Source organism: Ictalurus punctatus, chromosome 26, assembly GCF_001660625.3.
Source record: "Ictalurus punctatus breed USDA103 chromosome 26, Coco_2.0, whole genome shotgun sequence".
In the NCBI taxonomy this organism is placed as follows: Eukaryota; Metazoa; Chordata; class Actinopteri; order Siluriformes; family Ictaluridae; genus Ictalurus; species Ictalurus punctatus.
In genome coordinates, this window is record NC_030441.2 from 547,501 (window position 1) to 572,889 (window position 25,389).

The 25,389-nt window shown below is 42.8% G+C and overlaps 1 protein-coding gene across 1 annotated transcript in view; it reads left to right on the forward strand.

Annotated features, from left to right (window-relative positions):
- Positions 1-11,432: 11,432 nt before the first annotated feature.
- The window catches only part of grin2ab (glutamate receptor, ionotropic, N-methyl D-aspartate 2A, b), a 78,742-nt gene continuing 64,785 nt past the window's right edge, over positions 11,433-25,389 (forward strand). Inside the window, exons 1-2 of the mRNA XM_017456816.3 lie at positions 11,433-12,011; positions 18,244-18,642. Of these exons, the coding sequence (XP_017312305.1) occupies positions 18,262-18,642 (381 nt within the window). The 5' untranslated portion in view covers positions 11,433-12,011; positions 18,244-18,261. The remainder of the gene's footprint in view (positions 12,012-18,243; positions 18,643-25,389) is intronic.

Here is a 25,389-nt window from a genome sequence, read left to right on the forward strand (position 1 = left end):
AGATCCACGGAAACGCACGATGCATTCCTGAAATCAAAGTTTATTGGATTATTTACATGACAAGGACTGATGGTTTATTGATGCCGTGAAGGAAAGAATGAAAATGTGTCCTGAATTGCCAAAGGTGTCATTACGAGTCTTTTTACAAAATGGCCGCTTCTTATTATTCTTATTATATATTATAGAAGCCTATAGCTAGATGAGGACTTCAGAGATGTTGTTTGATTAATGTCAAGGTGGAAATGTAAAAAACTGTCCTCATATTTCTGTCACAATATTAAGTTAAACAATTCACAGCCACGATTCGTCGATCGTACAGCTGCTGCGTCATAATTTGTAGGATATGTAGCAAATAGTCATTCACTGTCTCAGAATATTCATTTGTATAATAAAAGTAACATTTCTTGTTAATTTGACCTCCATACAAACTTTTCTTTTCCTTTTTTCTTACTGAAAATTCATCGAAACATGGAAACTCCTTCTCATGCCACATGGATGTTGCATGTCATTGTCAGGTATTTCCACTAGATGTCAGTGTGACTACAGAGATTTCCAAAACCTCGTACATTTCAGAAACCAGCTGGCCTGCAAAAAAAAAAAAAAAAAAAAAACCCCACCAAAAAACAACTTGAAAGCTGTGAGGAACATTGGGTTTCAGATCTTATTTCAGTCATCTTGCCTGCTTGCATTATTTTACCGTCGAAATGATACTGTTACGCTGTATAATATCATAAGCCGTTTATAATCCAATCCAATTAAAGCAGCCTCTTTTTTTTTTTTTAAACAAGTGCCTCGAGATAGATTTTACATCCAAGTGAGGAGTGGATTAAGCGGTAGTGCTGACACACTCGTCACACACATTTGTCTTGTGAGGACCTTCCAGTGATGTCATTATTAAAGCGACTCATTAATGCATAAAAACACCGAAAAGAACGCTCAGGTGTGGTTTCACATGTTCCTGCGTGGGTTTCCTCCCATAAGTGGATTATTTACACTATTGTGTACGTGCTGGCGTGAGGTGTATACGCAGATCCTGCCTAGTATTCCCGCGATCCACCATGACCCCGAGGATCAAACGCGTACTGGAGGTCAAATTCAAGGTCGAAAGGTTTGACCTTTGTTGGAGTGAAGATAAACCTCCTTTGGTGTCAGCGTCGTGCTCTGTTCACTCAGTGCTGCTCTTCAGCCGGATCTCGAGTCGAGATTCCATGAGATAACCGCCAGCATCAAATATTGAGATATTTTGTCAGAAAGCTGAAGAGGAATTTTACCATCCGAGACGGTAAAAGAATAGTAAGATCAAAGTCTCGGGTAAGACTCAGTCAGGACCTGGACCTCAAATCCCTGAGAAATCCTGCGAAAAGCCCTGAAGCCGAGCGCGCCGGCGGACTCCCCTGGCAGTTTGGAGGAGATTGAAGTTTTTCAAAAGGATGAACGGAATAAAAGCGACGCTACAGAAAGTCCGCGTGTACAGCGCGTTGATTCCGACAAAGATTTACTTCTGTAATACAAGCGAAAGGCACGTCTACATCCTCTTTCAGGTTTTGTCTGTTTGAAAGGTCACAATGGGAAATAAATTGCCGAGACGATTAACACTGATGTCTGGATTTGTATTATATTACAAACAAAAGCAAAAAATCCACTGACATCCTGGACATTAGGAGCTACAACAAGGACCGCGTTCGTTAACATTAACATGAACTTACCGCTTTCATTCCTTCATCATCATCATCATCATCATCATCATCATCATCAGCAGCAGCACTCCAGTCGCAAGGTGTCGACGTGTTCATTCTCTGTAACAGCGGCTCTGAAAGTAGTTCCGGCTGTAACGTAAAATCCCAGACGTGCCTACGGTATATTACCGCGCTCGGTCTATTATCGTTTCCATAGTAACAGCTCGTAACACGATCTGTTTAAAAAAAAGAGAAAAATCGTCGACGCTGATGGAAGGAGTCTCCAGTGTCAGCGCTTTTTCGACCTCTTCAGGACCGCAGGAGTCTATGCTTGTCTTGGTAGTGCGACAAGCTGTGTTTGTTTGTTTCGTGCGCGAGAGAGAGAAGTGGAGCAGAAAACATTAAATGTAACTATAAAGGGATAAAAATAAAAAGTGCGATTCGTCGATACCCATCGTAATCGTTGGCAATAACTGCCGCTGTGATCGTAAACACACTCTGGCGTGTGGAGTATTTTTGTATAAGGGCTTGATCCGTTGTTTGTTATTCTTGTCATTTGAGGCCACGCCCACTACAGGGTTCAATCAATACGGACTGCGAAACAAAAAGTGTTACGTTGCTTAAAATATTCCAGACGCAGTTTAAAACAGGGACACCTACAAACACGGTGCAAGGCAATAAGGTCGAGAGCGGGTCTGAGGAAGTGTTATAAATAGTCCATAACCTAAATCGTCTGGTTCTGAACTGGTAAAGAACGAACTCGCCCTGTTACTGCTGCTGCAGATTATTCCAGTCTGATCACGCTTAATCAGACGGGCTTACTGTTACACGTCTGTGACATCAGATCGTGCCGCTTGAAAATTTCCTGTCATCATCTATGAAAGTGGGTCGCTACGGCGACGAACTGAAACCCCCCCCAAAAAATAACCAAATAAAAAGAGAAATCTAATATTCCTCCGAGATACAAACTTAAACAGAGACGCTCAAAGACCGAACGAAAGGAATTCCCTCGTTTATTTATGATGAAAGTGCACACACACACACACACACACACACACTTTGCGTATGGATATATTCATCAGGTAATTAATAGTCAGTTAGCTGATATCACACGACGCTGAAGACGAGCATGAACCAATAAACATCTGTGAGTGAATGAACGAGTGAGAGAGCAAAAGAATCAATGAATGAATGAATGAACGGAAGAAAGAAAGAAAGAAAGAAAGAAGGAAAGCTTGGCTCGGCTTAGTAAAAAAAAAAAGAGAAAGAAATTAAATATATAAAAAAGGATGTGGGAAATTGCTGTCTCCATGGAAACCCACTTTTCAGTGTGTCACCACTTTTGTTATCAAACAGGCCTCGGTGTGTTACATAAAGACACACACACAGACACACACACACACACACCTTCAATGTAATACACAACATATAAATATGTACAAGCATACATACAGTAGAATAATACACACACACACACACACACACACTTGTACTTCGAGACTGTGAGGTATTTTGTGCAGCATGCTGATACAGAGAGCGGCGTTGTGTCCTCACAGCTCCTCGGGTTACGGCCCGTGCGGAGTTCCCCGTGTTCTCCGTCTCCGCGTGGGTTTCCTCCGGGTTCTCGGGTTTCCTCCGACCTCCCGAAAATGTGCAGGTGGAGATAATCACTTATTTTGCCGCTAGGTGTAAATGACTGTCTGATGGTTGTGTTGGTGTCCTGTGACGTACGGTACGACTGTCCGAGCCGATCCGATCCGAATAACCCGATCAGACCCCCCCGTGGCCTGTGGAACGCCAGTGCGTCCGGGTGTGAAAGTGGGAATGTACTGTATACGGTACAGCAGCATAACTGCCAGGCTTAAGCTCAGTTAGAGGATGTGTGTGTGTGTGTGTGTGTGTGTGTGTGTGTGTGCTAATCCTCCTATAAATCAGTACTCAGCGTCTCTCTGAGAGTAAACACTCTCGCCGTAAACGCATAAACCCATTTTATTTATTGATTTATTCGGGCTGTGAGTTAAACAGCGCTATGTGACAGCTAGCACTCCTGGCACGAACCCCACACAGCCCCAGCGAGCGATACTTCACATATTTATTGCTCAATTAGATCAGACGGAACGGCATAACGGAGATCCTCAACAGACCTTTCGTCAAAGTCGCGCGGGCTCGAAAGCCGAGAAAACGTTCCCGGAACGTCCCGGGAAAGATCCCGCTCGACCTCGCTCAGCGTCCCGAGAAGCGGAAGAGCAACGAATAAATAAATAAATAAATAAATGTGTGGTGTTGCATCTCGTTGTGCTGGAATGATTCTGAATTCTCACGACACAATTACAGATTAAAGCGCGAACGAACGAACCAAAATCGTAGCACGCTTATTAACGCAGGCAGGCGGCCATCTTGTTAACGTTCCCGCCAGCTCCTCTGCCTCAGAAAACGTCCAAGGTTTATATATCAACACGCTCGTTCTGATCCGCGTTATCGTTTCTATAGTAACAGCTGGTTCGCAGCCACTCCGCTAATAATTTTTTTTTACGTCGTGACGTGAGGAGAAATGATGTAAGGAGTCTCCAGTGTCAGTGTCAGAACGCTTGTGTATGGCTGCTGGAATGTAGACGAGATAACTTGAGATGTTCGCAGATGTTCCACAACATCCTATATTGCTAGTGTTAGTGGTGTCCATCCATCTTCAACCGCTTATCCTTTTCAGGGTCACGGGGAAACCTGGAGTCTATCCCAGGGAGCATGGGGCACAAGGCGGGGTACACGCCAGTCCATCGCAGGGCACAATCACATACACACTCACTCACACATTCATACACTACGGACACTTCAGACACGCCAATCAGACTACCATGCATGTCTTTAGACTGGGGGAGGAAACCGGAGTACCCGGAGGAAACCCCCGCAGCACGGGGAGAACACGCAAACTCCGCACACACACACAGGGCCACGGTGGGAATCAAACCCCCGACCCTGGAGGTGTGAGGAGAACGTGCTAACCAGTGTTAGCGGTGTACGAAGAATAAAACACTTCTAAAAGGAAAATAATGAACGGTATGAGTGACTCCGCTCCATTACGTCGCCCTGTCGTTGATGATCTTCCTCTTACAGCACACACGAGTGTTTTATTCCTTACTAAAGACATCGGGAGACTAAAATATCCCCTTTTAGTTGTACGTCCTCTGATCCACAGGGATTGTTTTTTATTATTCTGCCAGCTTTGAGGCTTTTTGAGGCAAGACCAGTGTAAGTGCACTAAACTGGTGTTACTAAAGCTCATAACAATGAATAACGACGCTTCTCCTCGTGCTTTGCCTGCTGGATGCTTCGATCCATTTTTGTAAAGACCAGCAGGCTTTAAGAGGGCTCTTGTATCTAGTATTTGTGAACAACAATGCAATAAACGATTAAAAGAATAAAAGTCGTTATAAATGAAAAAAAAAAAGAAAGGAAAGAGATCGTGATCAGGTGGCACTAATGTGCACCGAGGGGGGAAAAAAAACCCCGAAACGAAACTCGGAATTTAGATTAGCTCTGTAAGTCGCTCTGGATCGGCTAAACAAAGGTAAACGCGTTAATCTCGTGGCGTCGTTTCAACGGATAAAAACGTTCAAGCGCGCCTCGCGTAAATATTCTGCTCAGGTGTACTTTCTCATCTCGCGCTCTCTGCTGCGCCGCAACTCATAAAATACTATACGCTTTTCTGTTATTGAGACCTGTGAAATGTTTCGGATCCTGAGGTATCAGTAAACACACACACACACACACACACACACACACACACACTGTGAAAAACGGTGAAAGATTCTACTGGACAGCTCTGGGCCACTACTACGCTCACACCAGGTTCCAATAAAGCTTGTTAAATCTGCCTTTTGGACCGAATCTTTGAGGTTTAGTGAGTGTGTGTGTGTGTGTGAGAGAGAGAGTGTGTGTGTGTGTGTGTGTGTGTGTGAAAGAGAGAGAGAGAGACACTGACATGAATGATTTACAGCCTCGGAATCTCACCAAAAAGAAGGCGAGGACAACAGCATTTGTAACAGTCAACCTGTTCATTAAGATTAGCCGGAGACATTGTTCTGTCTGTCAATGATTTATTGTGTTATATTTATGTGTGTGTGTGTGTGTGTGTGTGTAGCTTAGTGCATAAGCGTTATATGCTTATGCGTGTATCAATTGTGTGAGCACGCATTTAAATGAATATCAATTTTTCAAAGAAATATTAAAAAAAAAACGTGTGTGTGTGTGTGTGTGTGTGTGTGTGTGTGTGTTGTGGTCTGTAGCTCCAGTTGCACTTTTATTCGAAGCCAGCCTGTGGAGCAATGTGTGGGCCTCACACCATGACGCAACACCAATATAACACACACACACACACACTATAAATATATATATTTATATATATATCTATAGTGAGCGCTTATATCTTCTACACGTACATCTAAAACCTATAAAGGCTCTAATCTTCGCCCATGAAATGAATTTAGGATCCGTGTTCTAAATTAAAACTGTCTTGTGTAAAAGGATTCAATTTTAACATTCAAAAAAGAAAACAAACCAAAAAAAAAAAAAACCTCCAAAAAAGAAACAGTGCTATTCTCTGTTATTCCACTAGGGGGCGAACGAGAGTGATAAACTCTGCACTGTACACTAAAGGCCTCTCCGGTTAACGCCCCATGTCTTTTCACAATGACGTCATCAAACTTCCGCCTTCCGCAAAGCAGCGTATACGCACTTCCGCTTTACGTTATGTTGAAATAGTAATGCGGGTGGCGCAAAAGCACAAGCGCCGATTAGCTTAGCTTAGCTTATGGCGTTAGTGCTTTTGAAGCAAAATAATATTAATGAAACGCACTCACTTTGTGTTGCAGTCGAGCAAATTCCCAGTGTAGCTCCTATCTCAGCGTCACCATCAGGGTGTCGTTCTCTATGTGTTCGATGGTGACCGGAAGCCTTTGTTTCCTGGGTGAAGTGTCCGGCTCGGTGCTGCTCGTTCCCGGGCGCCTTAGCAGCGACGAGCCGTACACTTCACCCAAGGTAGGAGCTACACTGGGATTTTGCTCCATTAATAAATGTATTTTTTGCTTTAAAACCCACAGAGTTGGAAAAAAAAAAAAAAAAAAAACATGGCCGCCCCAATGTATGTCTATTGTTAGCAAAAACCTAGCTAACTGTGCTGTACAAGCCACCTGTACAGTCAGCGTTATAGATTGTGTATAGACAAGCGAACATGTCTGTATGTTGACTATATACAGTATAGCATTTATAAACGTATAGACGTCGTTTGCCGTTCTGTGAGCGGCCATTTTGATTTGACGTCATGTCCTAGTTAGTTTCTCCTAGTTAGTTAAACACAGCATCAGCCACTGACAACATGTGTTACTAGTTCTAGTTACTAATTCTTTTATTAGCAGGCTACGTAAATCTGACGTCCACTTTAAAATGTGGCAAAGTGTACGCTGTATATTTCAGACATTATATCTTATAAAACGTATCTTCTTATCTCTTAAGCAGCTCTTAAAATCAGACCGCCGCATTGAAATGTTCTTCCAGCCGACACACTTCCTCAGGAAGTCGCTGATGAACTGCACAGTATTGTTACCGCTACAAAATATCGCTCCTCTCACTCTTCATTTGGGAACGTCGCGTTTGGAGGAGGAGGAGGAGGAGGAGGAGGAGGAGGAAGCATTATAGACAGCGTTTGTGTTCCCCGGAGATAAAGACTTTCCAATTTGGACGGGAGCTCAAGGTCGGCTATCTTCTAACACACCTTATCTTGGTCAAATTTGAAGGCAGCATTGCGTGTGTCCTTCTGAGTAAAGGCAATGCGATAAGTGCTTAAGGTTTGGAAACAGACCGTACTTTCGCTTTAACTCTAGAACTCCACGTAGCCGGGATTTTCTGAACTCTTCCCGTTAAAGTTACGTAGCATAAGACACCCTGACAGGAAGTACGCTTGCTAGCGTAAACTCATGAATTAGCTTGCTAGGTTTATTATTGTAATAAACGATCTTGCGACACAATTTGTCAAAATTAGGTCTCTAATGGCGAAGTAGGTGGAGTTTAGGGACATTCCGAACAGTTTACACAGAGCTCCGCCCCTAGAACTTGGCTTGTTGAGTTCAACCGCGGTTTTCAAGGACTGTCATGACGGCGCTTTTAAGTAGCAACGTTGCTAATTCTGCTTATAACATCATGGGAAAGCACTGACAGGATTTCTTCTGGTGCATCTACTGACTTTCTTGTCTTGAAGCACAGTGTGGGTTAGTATCTGGCTGTGCTGGGCGCTCGCTGATTTCAGCTACGTTTTTCGTTCTGAACAGACTGACATGGGGCGGGAAGTGAAGTTGCCTTGGGGGTGTGTCTATAAAATGACTAAGATGCCCATCCAAACACAATCAAACATTCTAGACAGGTTTCTCAGCCACACGGTTGATGCTACGGCTTAAACCACGCGGCTTTTTCACACTTTCACGTTTTCCCCAGAGAGTCTGGCTTGTGTTTGGTGAGGTTTGAGAACCTCAAGAACCAATCCCTTTTGGTTTTTTTTTGTTTGTTTGTGGTCTGGGGGAACACCACGTCGACCTTACAGTGTATGGGTATGTACGTATTTATTTGTCAAGTAATTGAATTGGTCCAAACTGTCAACGAGAAAAAGAAACACATGTCGATCTTCTCATCGGTCGTCCATGAAGCTGTTTGTTTATTCTGGAGTTCTCCGAGGAAGTTTTGGAGGACGTTCTCATCTAGGCAGAGTCTCAGTGGTTCTGCCATATTCTTTCCATTTTTACACACATGATGTCAGAGCCAATATGGTCCAAGCTTTCGGGGACAGATCAAGGTGAACTGGACCCAGCTTCAAGTCAGGACCAAGCTGACCGACATCCACGGACATTTTTCATGAACTAAAATGATTCTTTTTTAAAAGTCGAAGATATTTATTTGGTGAAAAGAAGCCCGATTTCCGCACAGCTCTTTATTATTTATTGAAAGCGCAACGTTTTGACCGTCAGGTCTTCATCAGTATTAATACCAGACACATATTCCAATAAAAAGTGGTTTGGAGCTTAGAATCACGCTTCTTTCCTCCATATAGTTTATTTCTGTTGTCCTGCACGGGAGCCCGATTAGGGTGCGTTAGGCATGTACACCTTTTGTTGTATTTAAGATATTTATTTACCATCTGTAAAAGTCCTCGGTAGTATGGTTCTGTCCAACATTGCGCTCTAAGTGGTGTGAAACATGCGCGAGTAGTATGCCCAGGTGTGCTGAGGTCTCATGAGCGAGCGTCGCTCGCCCCACATCAAACGCCACGGTTCCCTCCGCAAACTTCCTGTGCTTTACCCGCGTTCAGAGTAACCGACGGCACCTCCACCGCCACAGAGACACGTTTCAGATGTTCGCCGGTAATTGCGTTTTCGTATTCGCCTTGAAGCTCTAAAGCCCACGGTTGTCAGAAGCAGCTTCAGCGTGTGGTGGAACCAGAAAGTTCACACTGTCAAATCCCAGCGCAGGAAACTTCAATTCTGATCTCACATGAAAAGCCGAATAAATGAGTTTTCTCTTTCGTCGGTGACCCGGATGAATGAATGGATGAATTTTTAAAAATAAACAAGAATATAAACACCCCTAACAAGTAACTTTACAAACCTAATAAACTTAACCAATGTTTAAAAAAAAACGAACTTTCTAAACGTAAAAAAACTAGCCGAGAACGTTTAAAAAACGTTACCTTTCTGAAACAACAATTCTTACGTTTCTTAACTAACTTTTTTTCACAAGATGTACAAGGTTAAAAGGAACTAGAAATGGATATGAGGTGTCGTTCTTTAATGAACGAACTGTAATCACTGTCGGACTGATATATGATGAGAGGAATAAAACACTTTGTGCGCTGTCGTAGGGAAATAATCCACTACATAATCCACAGGTCGATTGTTTTCCTACAACGGCACGCCCGCGAGTGGCTGATACGCCCGGATCACGCCGGGATGGAGGCGTCTGTGCCAATCAGCTTTCCCCTGAAGTTCTGATTGATCCCACTACATCCGATTAAACATTTAAAGCCCTGACCGAAAGATTTCGGGGTTTAGCGCTGATCCGGAGACGATACACGGAACAGATGGAAGTGACTTCATATCTGCGTCAGGGTTTATTTTCTCACAGAAACCACCGTGTGTGCGTGATTAGTTATGAACATCTTAATAAAGCACACACCAGTGACAAGCACTTCAGTCTAAAGTCCCTACAAAACATATTACCGTCACACCATTAGACTGACAAGATACAAACGCAGACGTGCCTTTCGCTTGTCTTACGACTTTATTTAAATGAAATGCAGCAACAAAACCCCCAGTCACCCGAGTCCGTCTTCCACGTTTTATTCCGACTGCGGCGGTATTTTTTTACGAGTATCACTGATCACACCGTACGAGACCCCGATAAAGTAAATGACACCGTGCAGTAATAAGGATATTTTTGTTGTCTGTTTCGGTCATCGTCATTACCGTGTTTGGAGTCTGATCACACGTCTGATCACACGTCTGATCACACGTCTGACCGCGCGACGCAGGATAATGGGGTAATGTGGTCATTTTTCAGGTGCTGTGAGGAAATATTTTGTGGCATCTTCAGCGTTGGAACCAACAGATACGAGTAGATTTTAAACTCATGGTGGGTCGGTACTGAGTGGAAGAGAGAGAGAGAGAGAGAGAGAGAGAGAGAGAGAGAGAGAGAGAGAGAGAGAGAGAGAGAGAGAGAGAGAGAAACAGAGAGAGAGAGAGAGAGGGAGTGAGAGAAACAGAGAGAGAGAGAGAGGGAGTGAGAGAAACAGACAGAGAGACAGAGAGAGAGAGAGAGAAAGAGAGAAACAGACAGACAGAGAGAGAGAGACAGAGAAACGGAGAGAGAGACAGAAAGAGAGAAACAGACAGAGAGAGAGAGAGAGAGAGAGAGAGAGACAGAAACAGGGAGAGAAAGAGAGAGAGAAACAGAGGGAGACAGAGAGAGAAAAACAGAGAGAGGGAGAGACAGACAGAGAGAGAAACAGAGAAACGGAGAGAGAGAGCAAGAGAGAGAAACAGAGAGAGGGAGAGACAGACAGAAAGAGAGAAACAGAGAGAGAGAGAGAGAAACAGAGACAGAGGGGGGAGAGAGAGAGAGAGAGAGGGAGAGAGAAACAGAGAGTGGGAGAGAGAGAAACAGAGAGAGGGAGAGACAGACAGAAAGAGAGAAACAGAGAGAGAGTGAGAGAGAGAAACAGAGAGAGGGTGTGAGAGAGAAATAGAGAGAGGGAGAGACCGACAGAAAGAGAGAAACAGAGGGAGAGTGAGAGAGAGAAACAGAGAGAGGGAGAGTGAGAGAGAGAAACAGAGAGAGGGTGAGAGAGAGAAATAGAGAGAGAGCGAGACAGACAGAAAGAGAGAAAGAGAGAGAAAGAGAGAGAGAAACAGAGACAGAGGGGGAGAGAGAGAGAGAGAGAGAGAGAGAGAGAGAGAGAGAGAGAGAGAATGAACAGATTACCTCGCGCGTGCAGTCTACCTACAATTATAAGGGGCGGGAAAGTTAAAGCGGTTAAACGCGTAACGGAAGCGCTCGTGGATTTTCAGAAACGTTTTAAATAAATAAAAACACACAGGCAGCGTCTTCAGGCGGCACACACACCCTCCCAGAGCGCGGGGTGTATTTATTTATTTACTTACTTACCTGTACCCTGAACGCGTCTGTTTAAGGACTGAGTCTTGTCAGTGGCGCGCGTGGGAGGCACTGCGTCCAGGCGCGTGGACGCGCTCGAGACCGTCACTGAGGATTCGACCGAAACCGTAATCTGTGTCGTCGTCTGTAGTAGCGCCCGAGACGTGTCTAACTGCCGGAGACTGCGTTTCTCACGTGTGAAATCGTCGCCCTTGTGTCCGTGTGTGTGTGTGTGCGTGTGCGTGTGTTTCCTCCCCTCCCGAAAAAAAAAAAACAGAAAGAGAGAGAAAAAGGACGCGATGTTGACGGAATATCCACCTTAGGAGAACGGGAACGGCAGGCACGCGACCTGTTCCACCGGCTCCACTGCGGAACGATGCGCTCGAGACTCTGAGCGGAAGAAGAACAATTTCCCACCGGATTCCGTGTACTTTCTGCTATAGCTATAAACCCCAAACCGATTCAAAGACCTCGTTCCTGCCTCCCACACACTTTAGAGATGATGAAGGTAAACACAAGGACACCGGTGGATTTCCGCCGTTCCGACTCTTCAACTTGAACGGATTTAACGGGGAAAAGAAACATGTCACGGAAACCGATCTAATCCGCGATTAGAATGCTGGAAATGTGTAAAGAAGACATCGGGTAAGTCATTTATTTATTTATTTATTTATTTATTTATTTATTTATTTATTTGAAATCTCTTTGTTTCATGTAAGTGCCGTATTTCCTGACAGAGACGCACGCTAGCTAGATCCGTGTCATTTATTTATTTTAAAAACATTTTATTTCTATATCTGACGTGGACTCGTAACTTATTTCCCTGTCACGCGCACGAGAGGACGAATAAATTATACACTTATTATTATTATTATTATTATTATTATTATTATTATTATTATCGTTTTATCAGTCCGTTGATGCGCAACACCTGCTGCGCGAGCGCCCTACATAGACAGCGCGCGTGAGGGGAATACCACACACACACACACACACGCGCGCGCGCGCACACATGTACACACATGTACACACAGCGGCGGTTATATTTGAAATGTCGCGGCTCGCGCGTCTTCTCATTCCTGTCAGGATTTTCTCTCATGCTAACAAACGTGAAAATTCCACTTATTATTATTATTATTATTATTATTATTATTATTATTATTATTTAGGTGTTTGTAGGTTTGTTTCTGGTCGACGTGAGTTTAGTCATTATACCTGTATTGTATGAAAGGATGACCGTGTGTCAGTATGTTCACCGTCAGAGTTTTGATGTTAGCCTGTTAGCTACGCTGAGGTAACTGTCAGTGTTGGTTAAAGAGAGAAAACTCTGTCCTGCTTGTCCTTTAATAGCTACAGAGTTAGAAATATGATGCAGCTGTCGGTTCTGTGTCTGAGGAACTTCACACACCCCGCGTTTACTGCTCACAAGACGTCCACAAGACGTCCACACGAACACAAACCGTCGTGTGAAGTAGAAAGAGCTGTCTTTCTCGACGCCCTCACGACAGGTCGCGTCACATTTACATTCCGAATCGTAAGTTTGGTGGTGAATGAAGATTAATAGTGCTTCTATCCAGCAGGGGGCGCCGTTATTACGCTGCAGAGGTTAATGAAGTGGGATTTGCTGTTTTTTGGGGGGCGCAGTCACGTTGGCCAAACACATTTTCTGACATTTTCCTTTCAACAAGCTTAGTTATAAAAAAAAAAAAATTAAATAAAAAAAAAAAATTGGTTCTTCTTATGGAGAAATATGGAGGGATACTGTGTGAGTGTGTGTGTGTGTGTGCTCAGTTTGACACAAACATGTTCTGAGGAACCCGTAAAGAATTGATGGAGGCTGAAGTGTATCTCAAAATGCAGAGGTTAAGTGGAAACAAGTAATAGATGACTAGCTTTGACTTCTTCTCTTGGTGTGTGTGTGTGTGTGGTGAGTGTTTTAGGCTGACACAGGTGTTTATTTTAAGATAATGTGGAGCTCTCTCTCAGCCTCTCGCCCTTCCCACACACACACACACACTCACTTAGTACGGTGTTTAATGCACCATCATTGACCTCATTATCTCCATCTTAAGCTTGGTTTCCAGTACCTTACTTCAAGAGACCCCGGTCTGGATGAGAAACCAGCAAAGTATCTTCCTCTTTTTTTTTCTTTTTTTTTTTTTTTTCCAATCGCACGTATTTACCGAAATTATTTAGCAGAAGGCCAGCTCGTCACACCAGAGCGTAGATACCGAGAGAGCTAAAGACATCAGGTCAGAAAAGTCAGAAAGATTTTAGGCTGTATTTAACCGATTACAAACAAATACATCAACCTTTTTATTTTTTCAGTGTTCTCTTCTTCCAAACACACTTCCCCAAAATCCCACTGCTGAGGCTAGGGAGCATGAACGCTAGTGTAAGATGAGAAGATTTTTGAATTGACATGCAGCATGATTGAAGGACCTGTGGGTCCTCACTGGTTGGATATTCTTGGTGTATATCAGGGTTTGTCTGGTGCCAAAGAGACCGGAGTGTCTCCTCTCAGCAGATATTTTCTTGTTAGCTGCAGTTATCCATCCATATTCTTCCATTGCTCCAATTCGCTGTCGTTCCGGTGAAAGTGCTTGGCAAACGGATACATGTAAGTGTAAACTAGCAAAAATATGAACATAAGCCAGGGAACAAGCCAATAAGAAACCACCATGGTTCAATGGCATTGCTGCCAAGGTCGAGTGTCTTTCACTCACTGCTATACCTTGGTCCCCTTGTAGACTAGTTTCCATCGCACTCCGGTTTCAGCGTTCGTTTAACGTAGAGACTTGTTCCAGTGTACGAAAATCTTGGCTGTATTCTATAACGATAACGTGTTTGCCCCATGTCAGATGATACGATGAAGATCTCCTAACCTGTGTTGAAAGAACATGACCACAGAAATCAAGTTTGGATAAACGCACACATTCTTTAAAGTCAGCTTGAGGCGACGAGGAGATTTTTTTCTCCGTCCGTTTGGTTTACGATTCGTCATCGCCACTACCGTCTGTGTGGCTGTAGTGTGAGTTTGGCGTCATCCTATACGGTCGTACCAAATGGTGGATTTTAGACGAGTGTCATATCGTAGCGTAAACCCTCCAACACCGTGAGAACGTTCTTGTCAACATGTTATGCGACGTAAGACGTCAAAACTCACGCAAACTCACGGCTGAAGAAATATTATATACGACGTATGATTGATTCTTCTCCGCGACAACAAAAATCGTCTACAGCGCTATAAAGCCGACTCAGCCTAATGGAGTACTAAAAAGCATATTTGAACATAGGGTCAGTAAATCTGCTCATCTCGGTGGAGATGTTTAGCAAATTCTCTGCTGGAGCTCGAGATTCTCGTTCTGAATTATGAAACACGGACTCCATGAAAGGTCACAAGAACTCCAAGGTACGCTAAGAGTCGAGCTCTGAATCTCTCCCACGTGAACGCTCACACACACGTTTACTCACGTTGGCACGGAGGCAGCTCTGTGCTGCATTGCTGAAACTGTAATGCGGGGGTTAAAAATACCTGAGTGTGTGTGTGTGTGTGTGTGTGTGTGAGACAGGCATGTTCGTATAGGAAGGACTGGTGTTTCTGCAATCAGGAAGCAGCCTGCAGGTGTTGGGGTAAACACAAAACAGGGTTTAGCTTAACTGCATGCTGTGAACTAGACTTTTCACACGTTTTAAGCAATTACCCTCATTTGCAGATTTGGAGATGCTCAGACGCTTCCTTTTAAACGCACACTCACAGAATAAAAAGAGAGAGAGAGAGAGAGAGAGATGCAGAGTTTCCATAAGTGCTAAAAGCAACTCCAGGCTTGCCTGAGGGTGCGGCTCTGGTTCCTCTCTATCCGTGCTTAATTACAGACATTATCTCGGCCAGTTAAATGAGAACGTTCCAGAGGCAGGAGAGCACAAGTGTGTGTCTTGGAATTTCTGCAGCCAGTGAGGCATCACGACCTTGTAAACCCCATAAACAACCAGTGAAGAAACGAATTAAGCAATTACTTTGATTGGCATTAATGAGCAAACTCTGCATCAAGCCTGAAGTGTTTTTATTGTTAGCATGTCTAAGCTGTTTGCCAGGAGGTAGACGTAGGGCTTAATTGATCACTCACTAGTTTGAGACACACCAAGTTGTGGAATTGTGTAGAAAGTATTCAGGGCGAGAATCATACGCCCCGTTTAGGATTCGATTCGCAGCGAGCTCGTACGTACTTGGTGGTGCTGCTGGTGCGCATCCCGATAAGTCATTAGTGTCATGAAGGGATATGTACCTTACTAAGGTCATTGACAGCTCAGCAGTTAGTGAGGGGGAAAAAAAAGTACCAGGATTGCCACTGTTTGGCCTTCAGCAAGGCTCTTAACCTTCAACTCAGCGTCTAGGCTGAATTCAGCCAAATCATTATACGTATTAATGAAAATCATTAGCAGTGTCTGTAGTATAGGTCCGGAAACAGGCAGGCAACATTAAACAGGGATAGTCCATATTCATGGGAAAACAAAGCTCAGATTTAATGTAGCAAAAAGGATGGACTTCACGTAGAGACAATGAAACGGTATTATACATTACATTAGATTTACGGGATTTAGCAGACGCCGTTATCCAGAGCGACTTACATTGACCTCATTTATACAACTGAGGAGTTGTGGGTTAAGGGCCTCGCTCAAGGGCCCAACAGTGTTAGGTTGGCTGTGCTGGGGCTTGAACACCTGACCAGTAACCCAGAGCCTTTAACCACTGAGCAACCAATACCAATACATAGACGTAGAAATAGACATGACATGACACAGGAGCGACATAAACAAGATCACGTACAACAGAACAAATGGGAACACACGGGCGAGGGGGAATTTGTGACTACGGTGTCTTTTAAGTTCAAGAGAGAGAATAAAGAGAGAGAATAAAGAGAGGGCTGGTGAGGGGACGAGCGTTTAACGCTGCCATAACGTAAGTGACAACAGGAACTAACTTGTTTCCCTGACATTAAATGTAACTATAAATGGATAAAAAGCTACGATTTGGGATTCTTTAATACATAAACAAATAAATAAATAAATAAATAAATAAATAGGGTCACTTTGGGCGACTTGCTATGATGTAAGAGAAATAAATCACAGTGGGAGACGGTGTTGGTGTCGCTTGCGGGTGTGGGACCAACAGATTTCATGTCTGAGCTTATTAAAGAAGTCAGTTTACATGGCGATTACAGGTTAACATGGCGTGCTTTTTTAATGAAATGTCATGAAATCTCCTTTAAAAGGTATAGTTAATGAGATTTAAAAACAAATAAATAAATAAATCTGGACACTACCACCGAGTTCATTACGACAGGAAATCTCAGCCCGAACCAGATTGTGAACATACAGGTGCCAGATTCACACACTTATTAACGAAGAGGTTCAATTATTCAACAATTCAGATATTAGCTCTATTTCTGGCGCCTGTAACGCCAGTCCCTGGAGCAGTCTATAGTTATATAAAGTTCACACATACTTTCATGACTATGAAAGTGATCGAATATTGTAGTACTCTGTGATGTCTTCCAGCTTCCTGTCTGAGCCCCCCCCCGCCCCTATTGCTGCAGCTTGGACTGGACACTGAATTGGGTTTAAAGTGTCTAAAACAAAAAACTCTGAGTCAAAAAACTCTCAGAGACGTCGCCTACTGTCACTTTCGGGATGGCGAGGCGTAAACGCTAAATAAATAAAACGCTAATAAAAGCTTGGATTATTTTTTTTACTTATTAAATTTATGATATTAATGAATGGAAAGATATTTCAGACAGATTTCTATTCAAAGTCTTTCCAGGTCGTACATTGTGCCTTTTGAGGAACCTACAGTTTTACTTCAGTGGATTTTTAATTACTCTACATGCAGTCATTGCTGCTTTTTAAGTATCTTATGAGCTATACATCAGTCGGCTTATTTTGCTGGCAGCGCTTCTGTACTTAACCCTATGTAAGCTTTTTCTCAGTCATCAAATAATGATGCGCTTCCCTTATGTGCGTGGTGCCATTAATAATTACTGCGCTTCAGTACACAGCTACGCAAGACATATGGAATCTGTGAGGCAACAAATTTAGCCATATCCCGCTATAAACTCTTTATGACACTTGTCAGTTAAGTAGGCCGTTTAGATACGCTCAGACTGCCCTGAGGTAACTCAATCATCTTAGGTAATTAGTGGAAAGTGATCCGCTGTCCCATTAAACAGTTTAGGCTAATTAAAAACTACCAGCTTTGGTGCCGTGGATAGGACGAGAAGATCGCATCGTACATCAGTAGAAGCTTTTAGACACTTTTGTTGATGCGCTGTTTTATCTCTTCAGTGAAGCAGCTGAAATAAAAATGTGTCTGATACTTTAACACTTTACTTCTCTGTCATTTGCAAAAAATGTTTAATGTCACACCCAAAGAATGTCTCTTTATCTATCCATCAATCCTATCCCTCCATGCATGCATCCATCCATCCATCTATCAGGTCAGCCAACCAGCCAGACATCCACCCGTCCTGCAAGCTGGCCAGCCATCAATGCCATCCATCCACCGTCCATCCATCCGTCCATAATGTCTATGTTTCTGGCCATCCTCCATCCATCCATCCATCTATCCATCCATCATTCCCTCCATCACATGTTAACACTTAATTTACACCACTGTAATAAACTGCAATGCACTTTTAAAGTCATATTTGAAATGTGTATATCCATCCCCACCATACACCCATCCATCCCTCAATCCATCCATCCATCCATCCATCCAGCACTTGAGCGTAATGCTCTCTGTTCTCTCTGCATTTCATTGGCTCTGGATTGTACCTTGCACAATGACGATAAAGTTGAATCTGATGTACTCTCTTGACAGGGGCTGAAGCCGAGAATCATGGGAGTCGCAGTACGCCTGGCACTGATGGCCTGGGCTTTGCTGGGCTGGTCTCAGGCAGCTGAGAGCGCACCCTCTCTAAGCGTGGCGGTGATCCTGGGAGAGACTCGCGGTGTCCCTGAACGGGCATTGCGTCCAGCACCAGGCATCGGCGCACCACTGGACATCAGCGTGCTCGCCGTGCAAGTGAACCACACAGACCCCGGCAGCATGCTCACCCACCTGTGCCAGCTCATGGCACGCCAGCGATTGCATGGCCTTGTGTACGGCGACGGAACTGACCAGGAAGCTATCGCCCAGATGCTGGACTTTGTCTCTTCCCAGACTGCCATGCCCATCCTGGGCGTCCACGGGGGTGCAGCCATGACCATGGCTGAGAAGGTAAGTTATTCCATAACTCACAGGCTGTGATATCTTCTCATCTTTCTATCTGGCAGCTAAAGTCTAGATTTGTGGGCAGTGCTGACTTGTGCAAAGGCCAATAAAGGCAACTGACCCCACGTGGAGTCACCCGAGATGTGCATGTGCTGTGAAATGGTTTTTTAAACCCTCTAATTTCTACTAATAACCACTATAGGAAATTCACCAGAGATTCTGTGCCCTTGAAATGGAATCTCTGGCCAAACTGGGGTTGTTTTCGGTGTGACTCCGTTTCAGCGTTTTATCCACAAAGGTGACTTTTTGTGGTGGACCTTGTAAAAATTGAGTCGGAAAAACCGATCCGTAAAACTCAGGAACAGGTGTTTCTTCCTGGCCGGCGGTTTTGGAGGTGGTGCCAGCTACCCCAGTGTTTGTCTGGCCTAGTTTATCCTGGCTTATAATATCAACTATTTTATCATAGCTGACACAAATCAGATATTTACACTGGCAAGTAAAGAGAGAATGTGAATACTGGGTATTTTTTTAGCCATGTTTTAGCCCTGCAACTTTGTGACATTTAACTAGATACTGTTTCAGATCTCTGACAGATACCCAGCATTGGTGATGCCATCTGTGCCAAACACTGTGTCAGGTTGCCAGTCCTACGTCCTGCTGCCTGTCAGCTTCCCGTTCTTTCGTCTGTTTGTTGCAAGTCGGCTTTGGCAACAAGTTGTTGCAGGAAATTCAGTTGCTCTGTGTGTGTGTGTGTATGATGGAATACCTGTGTAAAAGCTCGACAGTCTTAGAGGGCGACATGTCAGAGAAAAGTTGAACCAAGAGTGCCAGTGATAATTCTGTTAGTGTTGGAAATTCCTCGTTATAAACTGAATACAGTCCTAAATCTACACTACAATGATCAGTATCTGTACCTGCTATACCAGGGGTCATCAACTGGCGTGTAGTATATTGAATAAAAAAAAATACTGTAGCAGATCCATCGTCCTATTGTCCAATCACATACATTTGTGTATAAATTACTGTCACGTATCCCCCTCCATATTTCAGTGCGAGTCTCGTGAGCGAGCGCTACTTTCTATTGTTCCCAGTTCTCCATGTGCTTTTGTTTACGTTTCACCTTAGTTACGTTTAGTTGTGGTCATGTCTCCGCTCCCTGTCGCGCCATTGGTTTGTTACCTTATTGTGTTCACCTGTTCTGTGCTCCGCCTTTTCATGCCGAACTGCCTTATCATAAGTCTCGCCGAGCCTTATTTTCCTCAGTCTCTGTTTTCCTTTCGCTTTTCTGACGCCTCCGTGTTAGCGTTTTCCATTACGGACCCCTCTTCTTTGATGTCGGAGCTAGTTGTAGCATGAAACACTACTATAAAATGAAACTTAACCACCAAGACGTATATGCGTTCATGTACAAGCGTTACAATGTGACTGTTGGTGTAATTTAGTCGTGCTAGCTGCTTATCTGGACGATTAAGCAAGGAATTTTACGTAGCTAGATCGTCACAAAGGTTAGCTGAACACCCCTGCTCTACACTATTCATATTCTTTTCATATTCCATCAGTAATGTGACATAATATACTCCCATAAGTACATCAGTATCTTGGCAGCTGCCATGTCACTGGGTTTCATCAGCAGCTTAACTTGAACTGACTTCAAACGAACACTAATGCGGCCATTTTACCCGATTTGCTTCTCTTAAACGCTGATGAAATAGCCTCAGTGTGCTCAGAACTCATAACGACTTTGTAGCAAGCTTTTTTAATGGCGTTGATGTCGGCTTCGCCATTTTCATTTTACGCTGAACGTGTTGGCTGTAAATTCATTTTCGTGCGATGTGTGATGACAAACCGATCCTCCATGCCATCATTTTCCCCCCTCCGATTGTAATTGGAGGAGGGATGTTTTCTACGCTGGATATATATGCGAAGGCGTTCATAATTCATGGGGGCCTGATTTATTTATTCCCTCATTTGCCTGAAACGATGTCCTCCATCACGACTCGAGCGCGTTAGGGCCTTGTTTTAGTGGAGTCGCGAGAATCATAATCAAACTAAGAGGTGCTTCAAGACGCATCAGTGCAACTCCAAACCTTCAGCAACGCTCCCCCTGTGACCGAACACTCCATCCTTTCATTTTGCAGCTGAACCACTTTTACACAAAGTACACATAATCCTCTGTCTACAGAAGCTCATTTGAAGTTTTGTTAGTGAACGTGCAGATGTTCGCTGCTGGGTGTTTCCCAATTCACCGCAGAAAAAAAGTCGATTTTTTTCAGCGTTTGCTTTTGAAGTCCGACGTAACGGAATTTCCGTGTCCTCGAGGCAAATACCGGTGTTGTGTGTTTATCATAACAGAAAATAATAGATTAATATATTAAATATATTCAATTATTTATTATAGAAAGAAGTCGGCTTTGGTCAAGGAACCACTAACGGACTATCAGCGTGTTTGCAGAATTTCTGTACAGAACGTACATAAAATGGAGTGCTGGTAGAGAGGAGCTGGGAAATAGACTAAGGAAACATTTAGTGAGGGAACGATTCGCTTTTATTACTGTAACTATCACCAAGAAGAGAATTTACAATGAAGAACAAACAAGTGGACAAACAATAGTGATCAGTGATTAGTCATGGGGAACAATGGTGGTCAGTTACTGGTCATGAGGAACAACTGTGTGCAGTGATTAGTCATTGAGAACAATGATGTTCTGTGATTAGTCTTCAGGAACAATGGTGATGAGTGATTAGTCTTCAGGAACAATGGTGAACAGTGATTGGTCATGGGGAACAATGGTGATGAGTGATTAGTCTTCAGGAACAATGGTGAACAGTGATTGGTCATGGGGAACAATGGTGATGAGTGATTAGTCTTCAGGAACAATGGTGATCAGTGAATGGTCTTCAGGAACAATGGTGATCAGTGATTGGCTGTTGTGAACAGTGGTGATCAGTGAGTAGTCTAACTAGTCCCTAGGTAGTCACACTGGCATCTACAATGCCTGATTATTGCACATTTGTCACAGTGAATGGTGTCACATATTTATTAATGTAACACATGACACTTTTTATTTAAGGAACACCATATGGGCTCGGTTGCAGGGCTGTCATGGGGATCTGTGTTTTTGAACATAGTTTGCTTTTAGAAATCACCAATCAGCTATTTTGAGTCGATATTGTTTTAAAGGTGTGATGATATATAACCGTATGCTGATATACTGCGCTAAGGAAACATCAGTAGTTACAGTGTTAATGCTGTGATGTTCTGCTGTCGATAAAAACATCCCTAGAAAGACTTTTTAAACAGGGTTTAAGAGCAGTTTAAGTCCAATTGAAAACTATTCCCATCATTTCCATTGGTAAATAATTCAGTATTTCATCAAGGATTCAGAAAATCCTTCCTCACATACCAGAGTTTGTTTTTCCTTGTACTCGAAGTCTAATGATCTGAACAAATAATATGCAAATTTGATGCAACCCAATTTGGTGTCCATTTCTAGCAAACATTTAGCATTTTTACTCAGGGGATTCTAACAGGTGTACTGGATAATGTGGATAATGATCATCCATCAGAGGCTCGTTACCTTACCTCAGTACCCTGAAAAATGTACTGTAAAAAACTCATAAACATTCATTAAATATATATATATATATATATATATATATATATATATATATATATATATATATATATATATATATATATTTCCAAACATATAGGTAAACATGACCACCATTATACATCCTGTATAAAGTGCCTTAACTCAGGTCATTATAAAGCATAGTACATTACAAATAGAGATATAATAAGACAATAAAGTTCTTTTCCTTTAAAGGTACACTACATTCACATTTCCAGGTGAAAGATATATATATATATATATATATATATATATATATATATATATATATATATATATATATATACATACATTTTAAAGGCACAAAAGAAAGTAATCAGTTACATGCACATGTCCTAATAATCAGAATAAACTGAAACTATAAAAATAAGCTAGAGGTGCACCAATTATGATTTATTTATTTATCTATTTATGAAATATCTGATTAGGAAGCCATTTGACATTTCGCACGAATACGAATTAAAGACGGCCGATTATATCACACGGACCTCGGTTAATAACAGGGACTGGGAAATATTATAGAGGGATTAAAGTTTATGATAAAATGCTTATATTGTCACGTTGGTGTTTCATTAAAATTCCCAGTTGAACGTTTATGTAATTGACATCTGAATACGACTTTTAAAAGAAATTGACAGCTCTGCTATATATAGCTTCCCCTCATTTAATGATCGTGTTAGTCAGCTGAACGGTAATCTGCATGTTTCTTTGATACACATTGTAAGATGTTATATAATCACCCTTTCTGTAGAGTGGTGGCCGTATTTTACCAGCCACAATGTTAAGTAAGTCTATTATACATAAAAGTTCCTAATTAAATAAAAAATCCTAAGGCATTACACACACACACACACACACACACACACACACAGATATATGTATATATATATATATATATATCAGAGGAACAAAACACAAAATACCCTACGGTCCTTCTTGATGTGATCAGCGGCAAAAAAAAGTTTGGAAATACGATGTAATTACCAGAGTGTACCTGTTCAGTTTCACTTTACTTTAACTTGCCTTCAGTGTAATTCCATCAAACGTCCTAAAGCATCGCATGCACTAGTCAAACGAGTGGTGAGACAGATATGTGATCAGCCTGCCGAGTAGTTAAACTATTTATTCCGTCTGGTTTGAATGATACAAACAATTACAGAAAGAATAATATATTGAAAAATGCTCATTTCTGTTGTAGACATATGTATTCATTTCATTTCAAGTCACTGGATATTGACGGTACTTTCATTAAAATAGCTTTGCATGCTTTTTAAATGTCCGTTATAGCCAACAACAGGCACATAGTAATAAAAACAGTACCACTAAAGTTGACCCGACTCGTTTGGATTTCTACAATTTTACATAATTCGCCGCATTTCCATATTTAATATGTCCTCATGTTACTCATACACTCATACATCAGCTAAACTGGATCTTACACTTGTATAAGGACACTATAAAATAAAATATATCAATTACTTCATGTCCTGAGATCCATGACCAAGCTCTAACTGCTTTCTGAATCACGAGTGAGTCAATTCTATCAAATAAAATCGAGTTATGAAATAACTGAAGTGTGAGAGAACGACCACGTCTAAAAGTCCTTCCTAATTAACGTTCTATGGATTACCATTGCTCTGCTTCCACATAACAGGCCACCTACAACAAATGCTTCCGTGAGTACCTAAACATTGTTCTCGTAAATTGATATTGATGCCTTAGATGAAGAGCTTTCGATCCACTGGCACTCACTGTTTTCTCAGTTTGATATCCTTGCGCAGAATGTGATGCTCTGCAGTACGTCTTGCTCTACTTCAGAAAACAAGCTCACGAAACACTGCAGTCTTATATTTCTGACTTGACAACATAGAAGTTTAAAGAGCAATGGAATCCCACTTGGTTCTTCTATGGAGGTATCTCAATACCTGCAGCCCATCCTATCTCTGAAGTATTGCAGTCCCTGTCTCTGCAGGATCACATATACTTTCTCTGACGGATTTCAGACACTCCGATGCTCTATGCCTCTGAAGGATTGCAGACGATCTGTCTCTCTAAAGGATCTCAGATGCTCCATCCTTCTGAAAGACTGCAGATGCTCTATCCCTGTAAAGGATCACAGATGCTCTATCCCTGTAAAGGATCACAGCAGCTCTATCCCTGTAAAGGATCACAGATGCTCTATCCCTGTAAAGAATCACAGCCGCTCTATCCCTGTAAAGGATCGCAGCAGCTCTATCCCTGTAAAGGATCACAGATGCTCTATCCCTGTAAAGGATCACAGATGCCGTATCCCTGTAAAGGATCACAGCCGCTCTATCCCTGTAAAGAATCACAGCCGCTCTATCCCTGTAAAGAATCACAGCCGCTCTATCCCTGTAAGGGATCGCAGCAGCTCTATCCCTGTAAAGAATCACAGCCGCTCTATCCCTGTAAAGGATCGCAGCAGCTCTATCCCTGTAAAGGATCACAGATGCCGTATCCCTGTAAAGGATCACAGCCGCTCTATCCCTGTAAAGAATCACAGCCGCTCTATCCCTGTAAAGAATCACAGCCGCTCTATCCCTGTAAAGGATCGCAGCAGCTCTATCCCTGTAAAGGATCGCAGATGCTCTATCCCTGTAAAGGATCGCAGATGCCGTATCCCTGTAAAGGATCACAGATGCTGTATTCCTGTAAAGGATCACAGCAGCTCTGTCCCGTTAAAAGGATCGCAGATGCCGTATCCCTGTAAAGGATCACAGATGCTCTATCCCTGTAAAGGATCACAGCCGCTCTATCCCTGTAAAGGATCGCAGCAGCTCTATCCCTGTAAAGGATCACAGATGCTCTATCCCTGTAAAGGATCACAGCCGCTCTATCCCTGTAAAGGATCGCAGATGCTCTATCCCTGTAAAGGATCGCAGATGCTCTATCCCTGTAAAGGATCGCAGATGCTGTATCCCTGTAAAGGATCGCAGATGCTGTATCCCTGTAAAGGATCGCAGATGCTCTATCCCTGTAAAGGATCACAGATGCCGTATCCCTGTAAAGGATCACAGCCGCTCTATCCCTGTAAAGAATCACAGCCGCTCTATCCCTGTAAAGAATCACAGCCGCTCTATCCCTGTAAAGGATCGCA